The following is a 22254-nucleotide window of genomic DNA, read 5'->3' on the forward strand; positions in this document are numbered from 1 at the left end:
GCATAAATTTGTCAAACCTAGTTTGGGCTCTCTAGGCATTTTGAGAACTCTTAGAAACTGCTGGAAGGAAACTTCTCTTCCCCTGTTCTTGACCCAAATCCTCCAAAGGCAAAGGGAACAGAAGAACATTTGACAGACACAACTTAAAATCATCTTCTCAGGAAGTCCATAACCTCTTATTATTTGAATATAAATTAGCCTTTAAAAATTTTAGAAGCCTCTATTAATAATCTGTTGGAAATTTTTTATTTTGCTTTATTCCATATTAAGTATGGTACTCATGGGGCTTTACTTAGTGTTTCCATTGAAGGGCTCTGGTTATGCTTAAGATCATATGTTAGTTGATTTCTCATAACTGATTATGAGAAATTAACTAAAATTTTTAATGATAATATTCCTGGAACATAAGAGAAAACAGACCTGAGTAGAGTTTAAGAGGTTTCAGTTGAAATGCAGTGATTTCTTTTTTTACTTTTTTATTTTTTAGTCCAACTGTCCTGTCTCACCACATTGTTAAATTTCAAATCCATCTGTGCTCTGTCCCTGCTACAGCCTTTTCACGTTCAAAATCACATCCTTCATTATGTAACAGTGCCATCTCTAGTGCTTGCCTGGTCCGTGTGGAATGTCAGTCAGTGGACTGGACGGACTTCAAAGGCCGTATTTCCCTTATCAGCCTAATAAAAAGTTGCTGACAGTTTTATGTTAATTAAACCAGCAGGCCTGATGTTCCAAAAAGATGGCAGGCTTCATAGGTTCATGGATATTTGAGAGATGTTTTTGTTTTCTTATTTTTTTACTTTGGATTAGTACATTCAGTTCTTTTTGGTCAAATAAGGTCCAAGATAACATCTTGCTTGGCTGGTCTGTGCATAAGGAGATGGAAAGGGTGGACATGGTGCCCCAGCACCAGTAAGACAGAGGAGCCTCCCTCTCGCTGTGTAGACAGTGGCCCTGCTGGAGCCACACTGAGTGAGGGGAAGCATTTGGTATGGAAACCACTTCCTGACAGTAAAAAGAATGTCACTCCTGACCAACATCATGGAGTATCATGTTAAATAGAAAATATCTTATAAACAAACCATTCATTGCTCTGGAAAGACAGCATTTAATACTGAAAAAACAGCTTAAGAGTTACTCTTACCTCTGCTCCTCTTTTGATCTCACTTCTTATTTGAACTTACTACCGTGCAAATCTGCTCTCCCATGTTCTCAGTTTACCCTTTATTTTGGGGTGCAGTGTGCTCCTTCCTTTTGCATTAAGTCAACTTACCCAAGAACTTCTTTTCATATATTAAGTGGTTATATTTGCAAAGCCAAATCACATACCATCCTAGATGCTTGTATCTCTTTTTGAGACAGCACGTCAGTACTTTAATATTTGAAACATCAGCGTCAAAGAAAACAAAACAAATGTCAAGTGGCCTCCCACTACTCTGGGGGCAGGTTCTACCTAGGACACGTGGTGTTCTTGGGGCTCCTGAGGGCACCTGATTCTGAGTTAGGGCGGTGGTCTTGGGCCTCTTCTGCCTAACACTGGAAACATTTTCCTGAAGGCCTTCGGGCCTCTTAGTCTCCCATTATTCCTTATCAATAAATCTATATATAAGCAGAAAAACTGATCTGCAATCTGTTAAATATAGCTTGGTATTAAATATGAGAAATCTGCAAAGTATCTGATATTATTTCTGTTGAGTCTTTGTAGAGGGCTTTCCATGAAGTAACAAGTATCTTACCTGCATTTGTTCCCCACGTGAGCATGAAGGGCAGCCATGGGGGCCAGGGAAAGAGCACACTGTGCATAAGAAACGGCCTTTGCCTTCAAGCAGATCGTGACCTATGTGGAGACCAGCACGTACACAGGCAATTGTAATACAAGATGCAAAGTGCTCTGGGAGGCCCGAGGACAGCAAACCAGGGAGCTTGCAAGTGGGACCAAAATTGGGTCTTAAGAGGAAGATACTTCTAAACTGAGACCTGGAGGAGATAAGAAGGATGCAGTCAGACAAAGGAGAGGAATGGGGGCAAGTGCATTCTAGGCAAAGTGAAGGCCGCCTGCAGTTCTCAGATTTGCCCTAAGTGTTGTTGGACTCGACTCTAACTGTGGTGGAAGGAGGCAAATGTGGAAGTGTAGTCAATAGCTCACCTCCAGACCATTGTTAAGAGATGTAGTATCCTCACCAAGCCAGAGTGCATAGGCAGCCCTTTCTTAACCTCCTCTTGAAAAAGTAATACTCCTCTACACCATCAGTTTATGTCTTTTCTTCAGATCATATGCTAATAGTAAAAAATACCTCTTGACGTTATTCATTATCTCCCAGATACAAGAGTTCACTTCCCACGGATGTGTGTGTGTGTGTGTGTGTGTGTTAGTAACTGTCAGCTGATCAGTCACATTCACTGAATAGACATAATGTTTAGAGCATCTTGCTTGATGGAATATAAAATTTCAGACAAAAGCAGTTTATAATTTAGTCAGAAAAGTATACTGTTTGCGTGCGTGTGCTCACGCACACATACGCACGCACATATGCCCGTTAGGAATCACTGCAGAGTAAACATAAACATTGGCCATATGGCAAACACACACAGATAATTTGATAGAATTTACAGAGGAGGGAGGAGTGGACCACGCTTCTCCAGGAGTAGCCAGAAGTTTGCGTGTAGTATGTATATTCTCAACCCAGTAGGAACTGAAATTTCCAGCTGTCATAGAGTGAACCATCTCCCTCCCAAACTCAGAAGCTGGATTCTTTGGGATATAACTTTAGAATTTAAAAACCTTAGGCAGACAGAAAAAAGATCCCTCAGTAATATGCCGTGAAGGCAGAGGATAAGAGATGTGAGGCTTTGTAGCAGGAGAGAGAATTAGGATACCAAGTGGTGCAGATCCCTGTGACGGGCTTTCACCATGGATGGTGTTATTGGTGGATCTCCATTATGCCAGGGGCTAAAGGTACAAAGATGGACTTAAAGAACAGGCCTCTAACCTAAGTCAAAAGACTAGCAAATCAATGTACATTTGTATGTTTTACATTAAAATAAAATGTTTTCAGTGACTGTCAACTTGTATTGTTCTCAACTCTGACTCTTGCGATACAGTGGCCTTGTGGTCCAGACCTGGTGGGTTAGGAGCGCCACTCCTGTATATGGATGCTAAGCAGCTTAGTTGAAGAGACAAGATATATAAACAGAAAGGCAGACATACAAAGTAGCCTCTGAGAAATGTTGACTAAGTAGCTCAGATAACGAGTACAATTAAGTGCAGGAGTCCGCCTGGGCTGCAGTGACGGGTGGGTTGCACGACTGAGGGAAGGTAAAAGAAAAGTTTTATTCATTACATACTGAAATTTCAATCATTTTTATGATAGTTATACATGTAGAATGATGGAGATGTAAACAAAAGGGGAGGAGTCCTCACTTCACACTCACTGGGATGAGAAATGAAACAAAAGAAATAATAAAATGTGATGCATTCCAATATTAAAATCCTTTCTTGTTCATTTGATAATAGAAGAACATATACAGTAAAGGCTCAGTCTTGTCTTAACGCTGTCTTACACTTTTCGTTGTGCTCCATTTTGAAATGCTGCTTAGCTCTTTGGACCCAAAGTGTATTTTTTTTTTTTTTGCGGTACGCAGGCCTCTCGCTGTTGTGGCCTCTCCCGTTGCGGAGCACAGGCTCCGGACGCGCAGACTCAGTGGCCATGGCTCACGGGCCCAGCCGCTCCGCGGCATGTGGGGTCTTCCCGGACCGGGGCACAAACCCGTGTCCCCTGCATCGGCAGGCGGACTCTCAACCACTGCGCCACAAGGGTAGCCCCCCCAAAGTGTATTTTAATTTTAACTAGTCACAATTAGAAAAGATAAGGATGTGAATATGTGGATGAACGTTCAGCATCCCCACTTTTTAAAATGAGAAACTAATGCTACTCTAGTTATGCAAAATCTTGTGTGAGGTTTCTTTTCTTAGGTATGATTTTTTAATTGAATTTTAACGTTTATCTTTTTAAACTCATGACTTGTGTTTACACTACAAAACAAATTTGATATTTTTTTTGGTTTCTGCACCCTCCAGTACCTACAGTTGTGACACGGTTTGAAAAGGTCAGAGGAAGTTATTGTAAAACAGGAAGCTGCCCTAGTGCACTGGGAGAACTTGAGAAAATTTTAATAATAGAAAATAGTTTATTCAGTGCATTGTGCTTCCTGTACCAGATTCTAGAGAGTCTCCCTTAGCTTAGAAAATAATTGATTTTTGACCACAATGAGACAGAGACAGAGCACAGATCCCTTTCAGGTTGATGGGGCTTGAGTTCTCTTGAGAAAGTTCCTCAGTGGAGGGTAACTGTGAGTCCAACCATTGCTGTGCCGTCAGCCTCACCCTGTGGCCGTGTGTGTAATGCGCTGATCTGCCACTCTTGGAGTTCTTCAGTTTGGTTAAAAACTTAGCACCCATGCCCACATCATCGTCCAGCAACCACCGATTCGAAGTTGGTGTCAGCCCCTGGTGGTGGACATTTACGCTCACCCTGAACTTAACTTCATCACAGTCACTCGTGCAGTCTTATTTTATCACAGGAGTGATTTTTGGACCTGGAGAGCACACCCTAGTTTGGCTTTTAGCCTTTGATCTTCTTTACCCCAAGCTTCTTCACTCTCCCTGGTGCAGAAGCCCACTGGTTCCCAGGGGCCAAGCAGCTGCATGTTTGTTGCACTATGTCTCTCGCTCCTTCTATTTGCATGGTGTGTATGGTGTGTGTCTGTATCAGTCTGCTTCTGTTCACTTTCTCATTTGTAGAGAACCCTGAAAACCACTCTGAAACACCGGCAGCTCCTGCTCTACCTCTTCCAGCTCTTCCTAAACCTACACCCAAACCTAAGCCCCAAAAAACACCTGTGCCTCCAAAAGGGGCCGCTGCTGGGGCCGGCCCCAAGGGTGACGAAGTACCTCCTATTAAAACAATTACCAAGGCTCCTGGTAAGCAGGCCCCCGTCCCTCCACCCAAGCCAACAAGCCGAAATGCAACCCGAGAGGCTGGTGAGTATGCCCTCTGTGGGGTTGAGTCTAGGGTGCTTGGCGCTGGGGTGGGGCTAATTTCCTCTTCTAGGGATGATGGCCTTTTTGGTGTCTGCTCTCTTAGGATGTAACACCAGTGGACTCAGCTTTGACACAGAGAATGCCCGGGAGATTCCTTTGTTGCTGTCTCTACCAAAGAAAAGTCAACCACTTGATCCATTCACCTCATTAGGTTTAGGGTGAATAGACGTCTTTCATCCTGAGTATCTGCACAAAACCCAGTAGAAGGAAACAGGGAGTCGTCTGCCTGATGAATGGCGACGACGTGATCTGACGTTATTCAGACAGCAACTGGCCTGCCTGTTTGAGTTCATGGGTGGCTGTTTGGCTTGGGTTTTCTTTCAAAATATCTTAAGTTTGCACATAAAAACATGACGCTAAAAAAACAAACAACAAAAAAAACATGACGCTTACCTCTTTGACATATTTGCTGGATCTTAATGTCTTAAATCTTATAGGCATCCCTCTACTGACAAATGACAAAGGGTTCATATCACTCAGTGCTTCATGCCACCACTCTCTACTGGAGTCACAACTGCGCAGCAGAGTTGGAAGTTACGTGCTCAGTGCCCCCTTCCCAACCTCAGACTTCAGTGTGTTACAAGGGAAAGCATCTAGTGGAGCGATTACAAGCTGTGACTGCAAATCACTGGGGGATGTTTGGGTGATTACATCACTTCATGTCATGTGTGTCCAGCTTTCCTTTCACATCAGATATGCTTAATGCAAAGTGGAGCCCCCATTCTAGTGAAGTGGAATAAAGAAGCCTCTCCTGCCATCCAACGTTTGAAAGGATATATTCCAAATACACATGCTGAGCATCTTTTTCCCATTAACACATGCGTAAAAATTCTCCTGTGTTATAGCAAACCTTACTTTCCTTAAAATCAGCAGCAGCTTTCTCAAAACCAGCTACCAGGATCTGCCTTGGTATTAATCTTTCCCCCTTGTAATTTAAACCCATAATGCTCAGATTCAGAGAGTGGCTTAGGTGACAGTATGACAGAACTCAGAATGCAAATAGATGTCTGTGTCCTGGTGTTCCTGTCTACCACCTTTGACCTTGTGTGTCTGGGTCTCATTTTCTAATAAGCTCTAAAATGAAAATCTCAGAATGCTTTGCCAACAGTGCCTACGGGCCATTTTCTCAGGGACCAGCTTCCATCACACATCAGTGTCTGTTCTCGTTGGTGTCTGTGTGTGTTTCCCAGACTTCCTAGCACACCTCAGGAGCAGTGCTTGAAGTGAGGCAGGTGCTGATTTACTTCCTGAAGTAAAGCCCCAAACTCTCACCCTGTCCTTGGGAGTGAGGACCCACTTCCCCACGCCCCACGTGGCAGCAGCTCACGGTTGACTCGGCTTGCCCTCTCTCTTACTTCTCTCGGAAGAAGGCTGGTGATTAACACCAGGGCAGGTGACAGCTTTCATGAGAGATTTGGAGTTATTTCCAGATATTTTACTTGAAGATTTTTTAGAGACTTATGATGTTCCTAAGAGGAAAGTACAGTCATGTTATCCATTGTATTAAAAGAGGCCCAACTGGCGCTCAGTGTGAAAAAGGTTGCTGTTCTCAGGTTATCACAGAGAAACAGGAGTTGCCTTGAAGTCTACCAACAAGCCCAGTGTGCAAGGATCTTTTTTTTTTGTCAAATATTGATAATACTCCTTCAGAATCCTACTCACATTCCATTTGTAACCATTTAGAACCTTCTACATGGTAACTTTGTTTTATTTGAATAAAATTGACCTTCTGGAAAAGATACTTCAAATGTCACTCCTGATTTTCAGTCAGACATTTAATCTCTTAAAAAAATTTATTGGTTCAGATTCTTCCTCTGTTACTAAGTTAGTGTAGACCTCCAGATCACCAGATATCAGGTTGGCACATTTGCTGGTAAAGTAACATCTCATATTTTTTTTCTTTCTCGTTACACCCTGTGTTAACAACACAAATATTTAACTGAGGAGAGGTGGCATTTCTTTTTTAGTCATGGTTATAATTCAAGGTAACTTAAGCAACATTTCAGCAAAATCCTCATTTTAGACGACACTTAAAAGAGAAATATAGTAACATGGCTTGAATTTGCACTCTAGGCATAAAAAATTATTTCCTTAAGCAAGGCTGAAGTTAACTTTGCTGTTAGAAAAACAAAAAGACTTTTCTACAAGAAAAAATTATTAGAATTGATGTGTGGAAACGATTCTGTTCAATTTCCCCAAGAAATAACTGAACATGTTTAGACAGCAAGTCCCTAGCATCTTGGTTGTGAAAGGTACATTTGGAATGGACTTAGATTGTAGGAGTATGCTTAATACCGTTTGTCCTATACGCAAATGAGGATTGTTTATTTCAAAGAAACATTGACAGGCCCTGATATGGGGGAGGGGAATTCTCATAATTACGGATATCTAAAATAATAAAGCCCCCAAGCCATGGAGACTTGTTTTAAGCCTGCATCTGTGTCACCAAGTGAGACTGCCTTTTTTTCAGTAGATCAGAGCTAGTGAAGTCATACACCTCATTGTCTATTCCTTTATCTGTTCTTCCTCTCCTGACCCTCCCAACTGACTTCGATAAAGTTATAACCAGAGGTAAGTTACAATAAATAACAGCTGTATGCAGTGTGGATTTTGGCTCCACAATACTAACAAGATTTTTCTAGTTCTTCTGTGGAAGATAGTTTGACCCCTCCGGAAAAAGAGGGAATATACAACATTGTAACAGAAAAAGCAATTAGGAGAAATGTATCGATCCTAAAGGTCATAGGAGTTTAAATGTATTTCCTGTGATGATGAAAAGGAGAGTTAACTTTTTTGTTTTGCCATAGCCATGGCCATCCTCTGATGAAAGCCCTCTAGGAGCATAAGCAGTTTTAGAAGCTCTGAAAATGATACTCTTTCCTTTCAGATTATTCAAACACTACCCATTTACACATTTTTTATAAAAAAAGAAAAAAAGAAAAAAGACATTTTTCTGCCTCTTGATGTTTTGAAGGAGACTTGTCCTTCATATGTGGCCATGGGTTTTCCCTCTGCCCCGTTATCGCTGCAGTTGGGGAGATGGGGCAGGGTGGCAAGCCACTCTACAGCCATTGGGGAGAGCTGGTTTGGAGTTTGCTCTTTTAGCAGTTAAGATGAGTAAATTTGCTTTTGGCCAGACAGGAGCTGGTGGTATATACTCCAGCATCTTCTGAATGTGGGCCACTCCATTCCCAGAAAGGCATCATACAACATGTACAGTTTGTGATGAGAGTAACCTTGTACTATACCCAGACAGCTGCTGGTGTGTGCCCTCTACACGCTATAATGTCCCTTCTTTGGAACATACAGGGACTTTTTCAGGTGACCCATAGGGCAAGGAGGTGAGGATTTCCCTTTGGCTGTCTCAGCTAAAGACTGGAGGAGGGAGTAGACAGAGGACTCTTGACCCTCAGGGTTTGGCCTCAAGCGTCACTTGCTCCTCTGTTGGAGGCAAGGAGGGGGCAGAAAACAAGACCATTATTATCATTAGCCTATTTCCCTTTATGCATTTATTCAGACAGATTTGTAAACTTTAAAGGGAACATGGTCATTGACGATTGCAACTCGGTTAGTTTATTTAAAAAGTGTTCTCTTCTTTGACTCTTAATGCAAAATCTCTCTACTTTAGCTGGTTCCTCTCATTCAAGAAAAACAACTGGCTCCAAAGCAACAGCTTCACCGTCTACTTCCTCCACCTCATCTCGTCCTAAAGCTTCAAAGGAGACAGTTTCTAGCAAAACAGGGATGGTAGGAATCACAAAGGGCAAGAAAAAAACTGGCAAGCAGCCAACGTCTCAACCGTCCTCAGATGCAACCACTTCTGGCATATCTGACCTTAAAGGAGAGCCTTCGGAGACCAGCGTGGCGAGTCTCAAACCCGAGCAGACTGCCCCTGGCACCGAGGAGCAGACCACAGGCAGACCCAAGTCCGCAGTCCCTCTGCCCGCTGTGGCTCCAGCACCTCTTCCCCCCACCCCTTCTCCCCCTCTGGAGGAGCAGAGCATTGCTGCCTCAGACACTCCTGTCGTCCTGGTTAGCAACGGAGCCGACCTGCCCGTCCCTGCCTTAGACCCAAGTCAGCTTCTCTGGACTGAAGAGGCGACAAACAGCACCACTGTCCACTCAGGCACTGGCTTAAGTGTTAGCAGAGAAAATGCAAAATGGTGAGTCGGCACAAAAACCCCATATTCTATCTGTATTCCTGTGAAGCTGGGTACTAAAGGTCACTAAATCACTCTGCTGGCAATGAAGGAGCCTACTTTGGTTTCTTCTATAATGTAATCTAGTTAGGTAAGCACACCTGTTAGGTAATGTTAGGTAAGCACACCTGTAATCCAGCCGTTGATTTGGTTTTTTTAAATTGAAGTATAGTTGATTTCTAATGTGTTAGTTTCAGGTGTACAGTGAAGTGATTCATGTATATGTGTGTGTATACATATTCTTTTTCAGATTCATTTCCATTATAAGTTATTACGAGATACTGAATATAGTTCCCTGTGCTATATAGTAGGTCTTTGTTGTTTATTTTATATATGGTAGTGTGTATCTTTTAATCCCAAACTCCTAATTTATTCCTCCCTCCCCCCTCTTTCTCCTTTGGTAACCATAAGTTTGTTTTCTATGTCTGTGAGTCAATTTCTGTTTTGTAAATAAGTTCATTTGTATCATTTTTTAGACTCTTCACATATAAATGATGTCATATGATATTTGTCTTTCTCTGACTTACTTCATTTAGTATGATAGTCTCTAGATCCATCCATGTTGCTGCAAATGGCATTATTTCATGCTTCTTTATGGCTGAGTAATATTCCGTTGTACGTATGTACCACATCTTCTTTATCCTTTCATCTGTCAATGGACATTTAGGCTGATTCCATGCCTTGGCTATTGTAAATAGTGCTGCAATGAACACTGGGGTGCGTGTGTCTTGATTTTTCATAGCCCTGCCCCAGGAATGCCACGGGCTGCTGGAGACGATTACATTGGCCTTACTGACTGATACACTTCAGATCTGTGCTTTCAAGGACATTTAGAGTCTGCCTCATCACTGCTTAGCAGTCCTTTTTCTTTTTCCTAGACAGTTTCCTCCTCTTCCCTTATAGTGGTTACTTACATCTTTACCACTTACGTCCAGATTGCTCACCCATTCCTGCCCACCTCCATTTCAACAAGTTATTTAGCCTTCTCCGAAAATAAAGAGCATCAGGAAAGAACTCTTTTCCAACTCCTTTTCCTCCAGCCTTAGAGCAGCTACCTTTCTTACTTCCTCAATTCCCTACCCAGCTCAAGTGTTATCTCCTCTGTGAAGCCTTTCAATATTCATCCAGACAGAATTGGTTATTGCATGTACTCTAACAGCACTTTTTTCCTACCTATGGGACAGAACTAACCACCATGTCTTACTTACCTCTGTATCCCCACCAACCAGTACAGAATCTGGTATGCTATAGGCATGCCATCATCCAGTTGCCCAAGCCAGAAACCTGGAATTCATCCTAGGGTCCTCATTCTCCCTTGTCCTCCAGATCTAATCACTCACAAAGTCCTATAAATTTTCTACTTAAAGATAAATAAGACATGTTAGCTCTGCTGTCCCATAGGTGTAAGAAAGAGGACTGTCAGAGTGTAGTAGATGTCACTACCAATTCTGTCTAGGGAAGGCTTGGAGCTCTTAAATCCAGCCTCGTCTGTTTCTAAGAATAAAACCCAAATTCACTCTTTACAATATTTAATTTAATATTTCCTCTTTCAAAAAAATCCTTGTCCTGTTATACTTTAAAAAATTAGTACATTAATTAAATTGATTTGGATCAAGAGACTAAAATATCACTTTTAATTATTCAATTGCTAGTGATATTACTCTCCATTTATTAAATACTTATTTAATGTCAGGAAGTGTCAGTTATTTAATTCACATAAGTCTCCCCTGAAATATCTCTGTTGAATAGATGAGAAAACTGATGCTGAGAGAGATAACATGGTTTGCCCAAGATCACCCAGGTAGTAAGTGGCGGAGTCAGGACGCAAGCCCAGAGCTGCACATCACACTCAGCGCTCTAAGGAATTTCATAAGTTTCCAAAGCACCTGCTTCTACTTCTTTTGCAATTTCTTTTGTGTTTGTTTCTCTCATTTTGAGTACCGTCATTCAAAGGAAAGACAAGGAAAGGTAAATAAATGTTAAAGTACAAATTATTTTATTTGACATTTTAATAAATGATTGGGGAAAAGAAGGTATTGAAATGAATGCTTATGGTGTCCTGAATACTTCCAGCACAGAGCAGGTGTCTTCACTTCATTATGAGTGTTTGCCAGCGTTGGCATCAAGTCCAGCCTTTAGAACTGAACAGTCACTCAGCATTCCACCATGTATTTTTTGCTTACCTTCTATGTGCCAGGCGGCATACTAAGCACCAAAGATACAAAAGTGGACAAAACATTACAGTTCAGATTGGTTTTTACCAAAATAATGTCTAACATGCCCAGGAGGTACAAACGCTTAAGATAAAGTCCAAATTTAGGGAAGGAGATCAAGTATATGCATTCACTCTTCAATATACTAAAGAACAAGGTGTAACATATAAAATAATTCCTCAGATAGTCTTAAGCACTGAGAAAGCCCATTTCCACAGGTGACCTGATTCTGTCCAGCCCACTTGGACAACCATTTTACGAAGGGCATTCTCTTGTGCTAAACAACTCCATGCTGCATGCTGGGGGCTTGACATCTGTCTTCAGCCCAAGTACTTGCAGGATTGTCAGAGGAAAGAGGTGAGCATCTGTTCTCCACTTCCACGGGGGCAGTGATCACAGGGAATGAGCTGAGAACATCATTGGACACCGAGGTATTTATAATAGATTTTCCTGTCAGTCAGGGTAACTATAATGCTTTCCTAGAAGAGGGCATAGAGATTTTCTTCTCTGTACATTCTTCAAAATTAAAAATTTAAATTACAGTTCATCTCACAGGGGCGGTTTGTGTTTGCTCTTGAGTTAAGGAGCTTGGAATAAGTAGTCTCTCAAATTTCCTTCCAAATACTTTCTTCCCTGTTTAAGTGGATATGTGAGTTAGAATTTCTGGCTCTTAGTCGCTTGCTTTACTTAGAACTTTCCCTCAGTTATGTTTAGTCAACGAATGTGTGAAAATCCTGTCATTTTATGAAGAGGCTTCTGTTTGGAATACAAATGTGAAAACTTTAAAGAAGACAAGTGGCCATGTGTAAAAATACCTGCTTCTATTCACATAGTGCAGGGTAGTTACTATTTGGTAGATTTCTATTTGTTGGTAGCATCAGTAACATATAATTCTGATATAATTTTAGGCAGAAACTACTAACCCCATCTGGAGCCCATATCCAAATGGGACTTGACTCTTCTAGTTCATTTCCACAAACCTTAATAGAGTTCATTGTATTGTTCTATGTGCCAAGAAACGCAGGGGGAAAATGAGAGCCGAGTCTTGAGTTGGTTGATAAAAATTTGGAGTAAAATATTTAATATTAAGTTAAATATAATCTATAATATCAATATAACATAATATTAAGTATAAAACTAAAATATAACATCACATTTGATAGACTGAGGGTTTTAAGTCTGGGTTGTAGACTGGCCTTGCTACCTCGTTGGGGCAACTCACTCACGGCCTTCTTGGGTTCCATGAACTATAAATTACTTAACAATTAACAATTGTTAAGTTGTAAATATATGCAGAAGTCTTTGAAAACTGCAAAACATTATAAAATGCAAATGATGAGATTAAATTAATAATTGGTATCATGATAAATTAATGAACAGTGATACGAACACATACTAGGACTCAACCCTGAAGTATCTTTGTTCCGCTCTTCAGAACGTGTTATTAATTGGCATATCTTGTAAACGTGCTTCGGTCACCCACAGTGGCCTCCAGTGGCAGTATGCTAGAAATCCAGACTGTGAAAAAAAGAAATCTTATTTAAAATGAGATTTCATACTTTGGAAGCAATATGGTGGTTCCTCAAAAAATTAAACATAAAATTACCGTATGATCCAGCAATTCTACTTCTGTGTATACAGCCAAAAACAATGAAAGCAGGCACTCAAACAGATATTTTTACACCAGTGTCCGTAGCTGCAATATTCACAACAACCAAAAGGTAGAAACAACCCAAACATCCATGGAATGATGAATTAATAAACAAAATGTGACCTCTACATACAATGGAATACTATTCAGCCTTAAAAAGGAAGGAAATTCTGACACATGCTACAACATGGATGAACCTTGAAGACATCCAAAGTGTAGTAAGTCAGACACAAAAGGACAAATGTAAAATTTCACTTATATGAAGCACATAAAATAGTGAAATTCATAGAGACAGAAGGTAAACTGGTGGTTGCCAGGGGATGAAAGAAGAGGAATGGGGACTTACTGTTTAATGGATACCGAGTTTCAGTTTGGAAAGATGAAAACTTCTGCAGGTGGATGGTGGTGATGGTCACACAACAATGTGAATGTGATTAATGCCACTGAACTGCACACTTCAAAAGTGTCAAAATGGTCAATTTTAGGCTTTATGTATTTCACACAATTAAGACAGAAATTTCGTATTTCCTTCTTTGAAAACAAGAATGTTTGGCTGTTGGATTTTTCTAATAAGTGAAAAATAGAGAATTTTGAGAACGCTTAGGCTTATCATCCACAAAGTTGAATGTCAGTACCTCCGATTCTGACAAAGTTTACCTGTTTTTATCATTCAGAGAACTGTTTTTTGATTTTTTTCAGTGAGAACAGCAAGCACATGTTTTGCACTGAACGGTCTTTCAGAAGTGTGACGTCCAAATTTGGATTCTTCTATTTATATCAGAAAGCAATGTGGGGAACTTCTGTATCTTAAAATGAAGATTACATTGTTTTTGATATGATATGTTTTTGATGTAAAGTATTTTTTTGAATTCTGGTCTGTGAAAATTGGCAAGCTTTGTATATTTATAGTAACTTGAAGTCAGAGACTCTCACCAAGCTAAATAATAGAAACTCATTGCATCCTGACATATCACCTTTCTTCTAAAGAGTCCACTTAGCTTTCACATTTTCCATCTCATGTTATTAGTATAATCTTATGACAGGCAGTTTTACAAATGGAGAAGATATATAATTTTTTACTGTTAATTCACTGACTATGATGAAAGTAGGATTAATTCATATACCAATTAAAGAAGATAAACTTTTCTGTGTCAGTACCGTTCTAGGTACTGGGCTGGGCTACGACATGATATGAGTTCTGCTTGTCAAGGAGCTTTGGCGGGCTGGGGAGGCAGACTGAGATGCAGTGTACTAAGTGCTCCAGTGCGGTGGGCACCGTGGGAGCAGGGAGAGAGGCCAAGGAACTAGTCTGATGGCCAATGAGAGAGTCCTCAGGGAGCTGAGGCTTTAAGCTAGACATGAAAGATAAGTAGGAGTTACAGGTCCAAGAAAAAGTGGAGGCAAAATCAAATATCTAAGAACCGCTAGCCCATTGTTCTTTCCACAGAACCTCCTATTGCTAGGGAAAAATAAATGTTCAAAACATAGTTTTACAATATTCATGTACTAAATATGTCAGTCACCACCTGGTCAATCCTTTTCATTTTACAGATGAAGACTCTAAAGCCTTGGGAATTAAGGAATGCAGTATTGTTGCCCCATTTCAGTGACGTTAGCTGGCTTGTGTCTGCTTTCTCCTTTCACCAGCCTGAAGGATGTTTATGAAACTAGAGTTCTGTCTCATGTGCCGGCATCATCCCCGAGGGTTGCTCTGAGCTTCACACCACCCCCATGTTTCTGTGCCTTTCACAGTTTCACAACCAAAGACGAGCTGGGGAAGGCAGCGCCTCAGCTTCTGACTCCTGGGCTGATGGGAGAATCTTCAGAATCCTTCAGTGCCTCAGAGGACGAAGGCCAAAGGGAATACCAGGCCAATGACTCTGACTCTGATGGGCCTGTCTTGTATACTGATGACGATGAAGAGGATGAAGACGAGGACGGCAGTGGAGAAAGTAAGGCTCTTTTCAGGAGGGAGGGAGGGAAGTCTGTGGTGGGCAGAAGCAGCTGCAGCCTGTAAAGAGCAAAAGCCTCATCAGGAGCCCGACACCTGATGTTTTCTTTCCCCTCATGTGCCTTTCTCAGATTAGAAATGTATATCTTCTGAGGTCTAGCTTTAGATGAGAGTCCTTTCTGGAAGATGATTCCACCGGGCAGGGCGGTGGGGGAGTCAGTCTATGAGGCCAGTATGCATATTTGAATTTGTCCAGAAAGTCAAACAGAGGCCTTTCTCAGATTGATCAAAGATGGCGCTTCCACACTGGGACCTTTCTTGAATAAAGAGCATCAGTGCGGGATTTGCTGGATTACTCATGGGGGATGTTTGAGAATTTCACGCACTTTTTTTTTTTTTTTTTGCGGTACGCGGACCTCTCACTGTTGTGGCCTCTCCCGCCGCGGAGCACAGGCTCCGGACGCGCAGGCTCAGCGGCCATGGCTCACGGGCCCAGCCGCTCTGCGGCATGTGGGATCTTCCCGGACCGGGGCACGAACCCGTGTCCCCCGCATCGGCAGGCGGACTCTCAACCACTGTGCCACCAGGGAAGCCCAAGAATTTCACTCACTTTTATACTGTGGTTTAAAAGGAGGAATGAGTCAAGAATGACTAATACCTTTTAAGAATTAAAAACAGTCACTCATCCATGATAAGAAAGGTGGCATGCCTTCTAAGAAGGAATGCTAGTAAAGTGGATAAAGCCAACCATTTATATATAACTTAGGGAACTGGAAAAATGCTATTTTTAAAATAATATTCTGAGAAAGATGACTTGGGAGCGATTCAGTACGGAATTGAATTTACAGATTATGAAAAGTTATTAATATATTCATGATTAAACAGCATTGTCAAATTCCTTCTAGTTTGTACTGAACAATGAAAAATCATCAAATGACAATCAGATCAAAAATAACAAAAATCATTATCATTCATTGGTATTTACTATCCTCTGTGAGATATCAGGGATTCCTGGGTAATTTAGGATTAAAACATAGGTATCACAGGTAGACTTTTGTCAGTGTGGTTTTCTGAGTGGGGGGAGGAAAAGGGAAGACGAGGATTTACTCTACAGAATAAGCAAAGGGGCTAAGTGTTTAAGACTCGAAAAAGAAAAGGCGTTATGCAATCAGTAGTTTCCGTGGTATGCCGTCTCAGCAGAATAAACTTCAAATGTCACTGTCCAAAAGATGAGGTGATACTTGCTGGTTTTTTCAGGGTTTCCCAACATTTTTCGGAATATTTTAAAAAACAGTTCTTCACACCATTGTAAAGCAATTATACTACAATAAAGATGTTTAAAAAACCAAACCAAAACAAAAAAACAGTTCTTCAGTTTTTCAAAACGAACTACATCCAACTTGAAACTACTTTTTCTTCAGGTTAATTAAAGTTCTATCGTTGCATGTGAATAAAGAATTTGGTCTGGACTCTATTTAAAGTCCCTGCCCACGTGTAACCTGAGTGCCACTGGCTAAAATCCTTTCTCTGCATTTCTGCCTTTTCTAATCCTCAGGTGCTTTGGCAAGTAAAATACGACGAAGGGATACTCTTGCTATCAAACTTGGCAACAGACCGTCTAAGAAGGAATTAGAGGACAAAAACATCTTGCAGCGTACCTCTGAAGAAGAGAGGCAGGAAATCCGACAGCAAATTGGAACTGAGCTTGTCAGGTAATTGCTGAAATCTGGGGACAGCACTAATTCTTACTTTTCTCCTTCCTACAGTTCCCTCCCTAACTGAGATCACCGTGACTCCCTCATGGAAGGGCACGCCTGGCCTATCTGGTCTTCTAAAGTTGGTCTTGGATGGTGAATCGCTCAAAGAAGCTCCTTTTTGGTCCAGCTAGCCAGTAGCTTTGAGGTCGCCAAAGCCCGATCCAAGTGGGGGCAAACTTTTTCTATAAAGGACCAGTTAGTAAATCTCTTAGGCTTTGTTGGCCAGACAGTCCCTATTGCAGCTACTTGACTGTGCTATTGTAGCATGAAAGCAGCCATAAACAATACATAAACAGATAAGCACGGCTACATTCCAAGAAAACATTCTTCACTAAAACAGGCAGCAGGCCAGAGTTAGCCTGCGGGCCATAGTTTGCCCAACTCCCGGTTTGATTCATGGACTCCCTATAGCATTCCTATGACTGCCATCCGCTTCTGCCCTGGGGGCTGCGAGACTACAGAAATATTAAGTAGCTTCAAGGGCCAGTTCCATCCTAGTCAGGTAGCCATAGCCCCCATATCGAAACTTCCCCCTCTTCACTTCAAATAAATGGTCATCTGACTCCACTTCCTACCTCCGCCATTGTAGGATTTCTACTTTTGCCACTCGTGGCATTGGAAGTCCATGGAACTGGCAGTTTTAACAGAAGCAAGTGCTGAAACTCTCCTTTTTATGATCAGTTTAAGCATATTTAAATCTTAGTTGTTTTGCTAACTTCCCTCACTCTGCATAAAAAATAGGTTGCGTAAATTGGGAGAAGGGAACAGCCTGGAACACCAGAACAAGATTTGGAGGTGGGAGAAAAGTCCTCCCCTTGCTTGGAAGTGGAAGATTTCTGTGACTGTGGTGTATCTGCAGGGTAGGCGTGTGAGGGGTTCAGAAACCACTGTCTGTTTTGTAGATGGGGCCAAGCCGGGGCTTGTGCAGATTAAATGAGATGGTACACTGAAGGTATGTTAGTGCCTAGATCCTAGCGAGCACTTAAGAACATTAAATATTTTTTATTAAAGTATTACCTCTTAAATTAGCAAAACACTTTTATAAATTAAACCCAATGTCGGCAACTTTATGAGAAAATAGGACACATATACTTCGCCCTTGTTCAATATTTCTGAAGAACAACTTAATAATACAAGAAAAGAATTCTAAAACAGTATTTCTTTACATGGTAATTCCGTTTGGGAGGTTATACAAGAAGGAAATAATCTAAAAGGGAAAAAAACCCTGTGTTTTCCAAAGATGTTTATTTGAAGGGTATTTAGAGCAGTGACAAATTAAAGCAAACCCGAAACACTCAAAAACAGGGGACTGATGAAGAACATTGTGAGAAGTTGACACCATGAAATAACTGTAGAGTGGTGGTTTTCTAACTCTGTATTAGGATTTCTTGGAGAGGATACTCAGGCTTCCTGGGGAGAGCTAGGGAAGCGGGTGTGTTTTTGGGCTGAGGCGGGAGAGGACTCCTTCATTGTAGGTCTAAGTAGCCAACCACAGCAGCACTTCTTCTGTTTTTGTAAAATTCCACTCCAACCCCCAAAAGTTTGAGAGCCTCTAGAAACACACATGTAGTCCATATCTATAAAAATCAGATCAGGGTAGGGTTTTTAGTTTTATAAGTATATAAATTTTATAGAATTGTTTTTCTACAAACCCAGCACACCTAGTCCCTGTCATTCAAAGATAAACCACTTACAGTTCCTGCCTTAGAGGACTCCATGTCTAGTGAAAGAGGCAAAATTTATACTGAGTGATGGAGATCATGTAAAAAGCACAAACATCTAGGTCAAGAGAACCACGTAGGAGTCCTGACTCTGTCGTTCAGTAGTGTTTTCTGGAAGGCAAGGGAACTAATCTCTCGTTTTCTTATCTGTAAAATGGGAACTGGCTGCCACCCTGCTGAATTGTTTCAAGGATTCAAGATAATGTAAGCTAAGCACCCAGCACAGTGACTGGGACTTAAAAGGATGAACTAATGAGAGCTGTGATTACTATCTTTATAATAATAAGTGCTTTAATCGATGTATAATTTATGTAGAACTGCTGTAGAGGGACAAAGAACCAGGAGCCTTTAATAACTTAAAAGATTTCAGGGCTTCCCTGGTGGCGCAGTGGTTGAGAGTCTGTCTGCCTGCCGATGCAGGGGACACGCGTTCGTGCCCCGGTCCGGGAGGATCCCACGTGCCGCGGAGCGGCTGGGCCCGTGAGCCATGGCCGCTGAGCCTGCGCATCCGGAGCCTGTGCTCTGCAACGGGAGAGGCCACAACAGTGAGAGGCCCGCGTACCGCAAAAAAAAAAAAAAGATTTCAGTAGGTGAAGAAGGAGAGGAGGGCATTCCAGAGAAAGGAAACTCCATAAACAAAAGAAGGATGATGTCTTTGGGGGATGATATCGTACAGATATATAGTATAGGATATATGAATGGCACAAAATCTGGCTGGCATAGATGTTCACTGGCTTTTTTTGTGGGCTCACTTACTAAGTGAATTTCAAGGTAGCGCTGATGAAGATTAAATGTTAAACTTTTTAATGAGCTATTCAAAATATCATTGATTTTAATTCTTCATACCATTTCTGTCACAGCCATAAACATTTAGAATTGATAGTATCTTGCATTAAGATTGCCTTTCATGTATATTAGTTTAATTTGCACAAATTCAGTCTATCAATACATCCAGAGGAAGTTTTTGTCTGTGATTAGCAACAAATTAATAATGTAAACAAGACCAAGAACAAAATTATAATGGGTTAATAAGACATTGAGCCCTTGTGTACAAATGATCAGGTACTAATCCCAAATGAGCCTGGCTTTTCTTGAAGGTTGATGGAAACGGCCTGTATACCTCAAGATAACTTTACATACATTGTAAATTTATTTGAGATCCCGAAAGTAGTATTTTCCTGAAAGCACTGTGCAGTATAAATTGATCATCTCATGACTTGGTATGAACCCTTGAGCCTTTTTTTAGATTCTAGTTATCTGTATGTTAACTAGGGTACAGGCTAAGCTGCTCTAACAGAGACCAAAAAGTGCAGTGGTCCAAACAAGCCACTTCCACATGTTTGCTTCTTTTTCACATCGCAGTGCAGGGGTAGGTGGGCTGTCCAGCATGGGTGGCGAGCACAGCTCCAGGCAGTCAGATAGGCGCCCAGGTTCCTTCCGTCTTGTTGCTCTTCCATCTCCGTGGATATCCTCATCTGCATGATCTGAGCTGGCTCACATGACCATGTTTAAGTTCTAGCCTGTGGAAGAAGGAAAGAGAGAAGGGAACACACACCCAGTCACTTTAAGTGTAAAAAGCAGACATTACAAACACCGCTTCTGCTCACATCCCATTGCAAGAACTCAGTCACACGGCTGCACCTTGCCTGTAGGGAGGCAGAAATCTATAGCTGGATGTTCAGCTAAAACTCTGGGGGTTCTGTTTCTAAAAGGAAGAAGGGAGTATGGGTGCGGGGGGGTAGTTAGCAGTCTCAGCCACAATCTCTAGTCTCCAAACTAATGGAAAGGAGGCTTAAAAATGGATTTTTGTTTCTCAAAACACAAAAAAATACAGCTTTGCTTGTTGTTTTATTTTGCGTCTCCCATTAAGGCGGCCTTGTTTGTAACTGGCAGCATATCTGTTTTTTCATCACAGGAGACTTAGCCAGAGGCCCACAACTGAAGAATTAGAGCAAAGAAATATCCTGAAGCGTGAGTATCCTGTACTACACAGCGAATTCCTCGTGTAACCATGAACAAGCTCCCTCTAGAGAAAATCCATTTGTCAGCAGGGAACCTTAATATATTTATTCACGAATGACTGAAATGGCCCATTTAGATCACATTTTTATATATTTATTTATATCATTTTAAAAATAATTTCTTGACGTTTGTGTTTCATTTTATGGCTTTAAGCCTGAGATACCCCAGAGCAGTGTCGTGGTTGTGACAGTTGTTTTTAAGAAAGATGAAATTTATTCCATGTATTCTTTCACCCAAATATTAAATAGAAGAAAATGCTCTAGTCTGCTTGCAGCTAAATGTCAAAGAAAAGACCAAAAAATCCACGAGGAAATAAATCAAACATTCCTATATTATTATTAATAATAGTTTGTTGCCAGGTTTAACAAATGACTCCATTTAAAACAGAATTATGGGAAAAGGAATTTTTCAATCCATTTCATTTTCCTTTGTTATGATAACTCTGTTTCCCTCTTGAGTTATTTATAATTTTTCAGCACTTAAGGAGTCCTCCATTCATTTTCCTACTTCACTTTCCCATTCTCTTTCCCCCTCTATTTTCTTGGACTTTACATTTTACTCATTGGTCCGGTCGTATTTACGTTATTGGAGTTCATATGTTGAAACTATAAAATGAATAGAAGTGGTTTGTTGTGCTGTAGTGGATCGATGTGGTTACTAACCACAGTGAGTTAAATAATGGATATTTTTAAATTGAGCCTAGCTGTAGTTTTCTATATTATTAACCCAGTCTCAAAAGAGCTTTTTATTGTATGAAATATTCAAACAGCAGGGATGGGCAAAACTCCAGAGAGTACTATAATAGTAATGAGCCACTGGCGTGCAGGAAATCTTCTTCAACCAGGCTTTAAGAGTCAAGTTGGCCTGTCTGGGTGATCCCCATTCTCCAAATGAGTTGTTTTCTTTCCTGAAGGAAAGAAAGATTTTAACAGCATATTTATACTACAGTTGCTATTACTAAGACAACCGGACAGTGAAGACTGAACAGTGGGATGAACTTCCAGTCTATGGGGTTCGTTCCTTGCAAGGTTTTTTTCTGGCCTTTTTTGAGCATAACTGGCATGGAACCCAAAGAAGAAGGACTTAAGTGACCATCAGTGTGTAGAAGAGCCAGTTTGGAGATGGAAAAAGTCATGGCTAGATAAGAAAAAAAAACCAAAACTGTGTTTAGCTTTCTGAGGAAGAATGAAAGCAACATCTCATTTTGACAACAAAACCAAACCAAAAAGGCTCATGGTTTTTAATAATAGGTTCCTGGAAAATATTTATGAGTTAAATTGTAGATAAGCTCAAATGCAGTCCATAAGCTCTGAAAACACAGAGAGTGTATCTTATTGGCTGCCTGATGGAATACCTAGAAAAAAAAGAAAGAGCGAATTCTGGGTAATTCTTTCCTGCTGCTGGGAGACACACAGAGCCAAACCACATTGCTGTTTGGTTATTTGAGGAACTGTTTCATAGATTAGAAATGTATCGCACATTGATCTTAAGTGCTGTGTTGGCTTTATATACTCCATTTTCCTGGAGGTTGGGGAAAGGGTGAAACGCCAAAGTCAACTTCAGATTTGACTCCAGCCTTTTTTTACTTCCTTCTTAGTTTGTCTAAATGTGCTTATGCTGGAAACAAAAGACACGTTTC

General features: G+C 41.0%; 1 protein-coding gene across 4 annotated transcripts in view; it reads left to right on the plus strand.

Moving 5' to 3' along the window:
* PHACTR2 (phosphatase and actin regulator 2) overlaps positions 1–22254 on the plus strand; it is a 253020-nt gene that overhangs the window by 206130 nt on the left and 24636 nt on the right. For 3 of the 4 annotated variants that reach the window (XR_003793690.1, XM_029223674.1, XM_029223675.1), the window contains exons 5-8: positions 8730–9264; positions 14917–15116; positions 16671–16827; positions 20509–20564. Coding sequence is in view for 3 of the 4 variants with exons in the window: in XM_029223674.1 (XP_029079507.1) it covers positions 8730–9264; positions 14917–15116; positions 16671–16827; positions 20509–20564 (948 nt within the window). In the remaining variant the exon portion in view is untranslated. Of the gene's footprint in view, positions 1–4801; positions 5042–8729; positions 9265–14916; positions 15117–16670; positions 16828–20508; positions 20565–22254 lie in introns of all 4 variants that reach the window. The other variant, XM_029223676.1, reaches the window with a different exon arrangement.

The sequence above is a fragment of the Monodon monoceros genome, unplaced genomic scaffold (assembly GCF_005190385.1).
Source record: "Monodon monoceros isolate NGI ecotype Baffin Bay Population unplaced genomic scaffold, NGI_Narwhal_1 Super_Scaffold_15, whole genome shotgun sequence".
NCBI lineage: Eukaryota > Metazoa > Chordata > Mammalia > Artiodactyla > Monodontidae > Monodon > Monodon monoceros.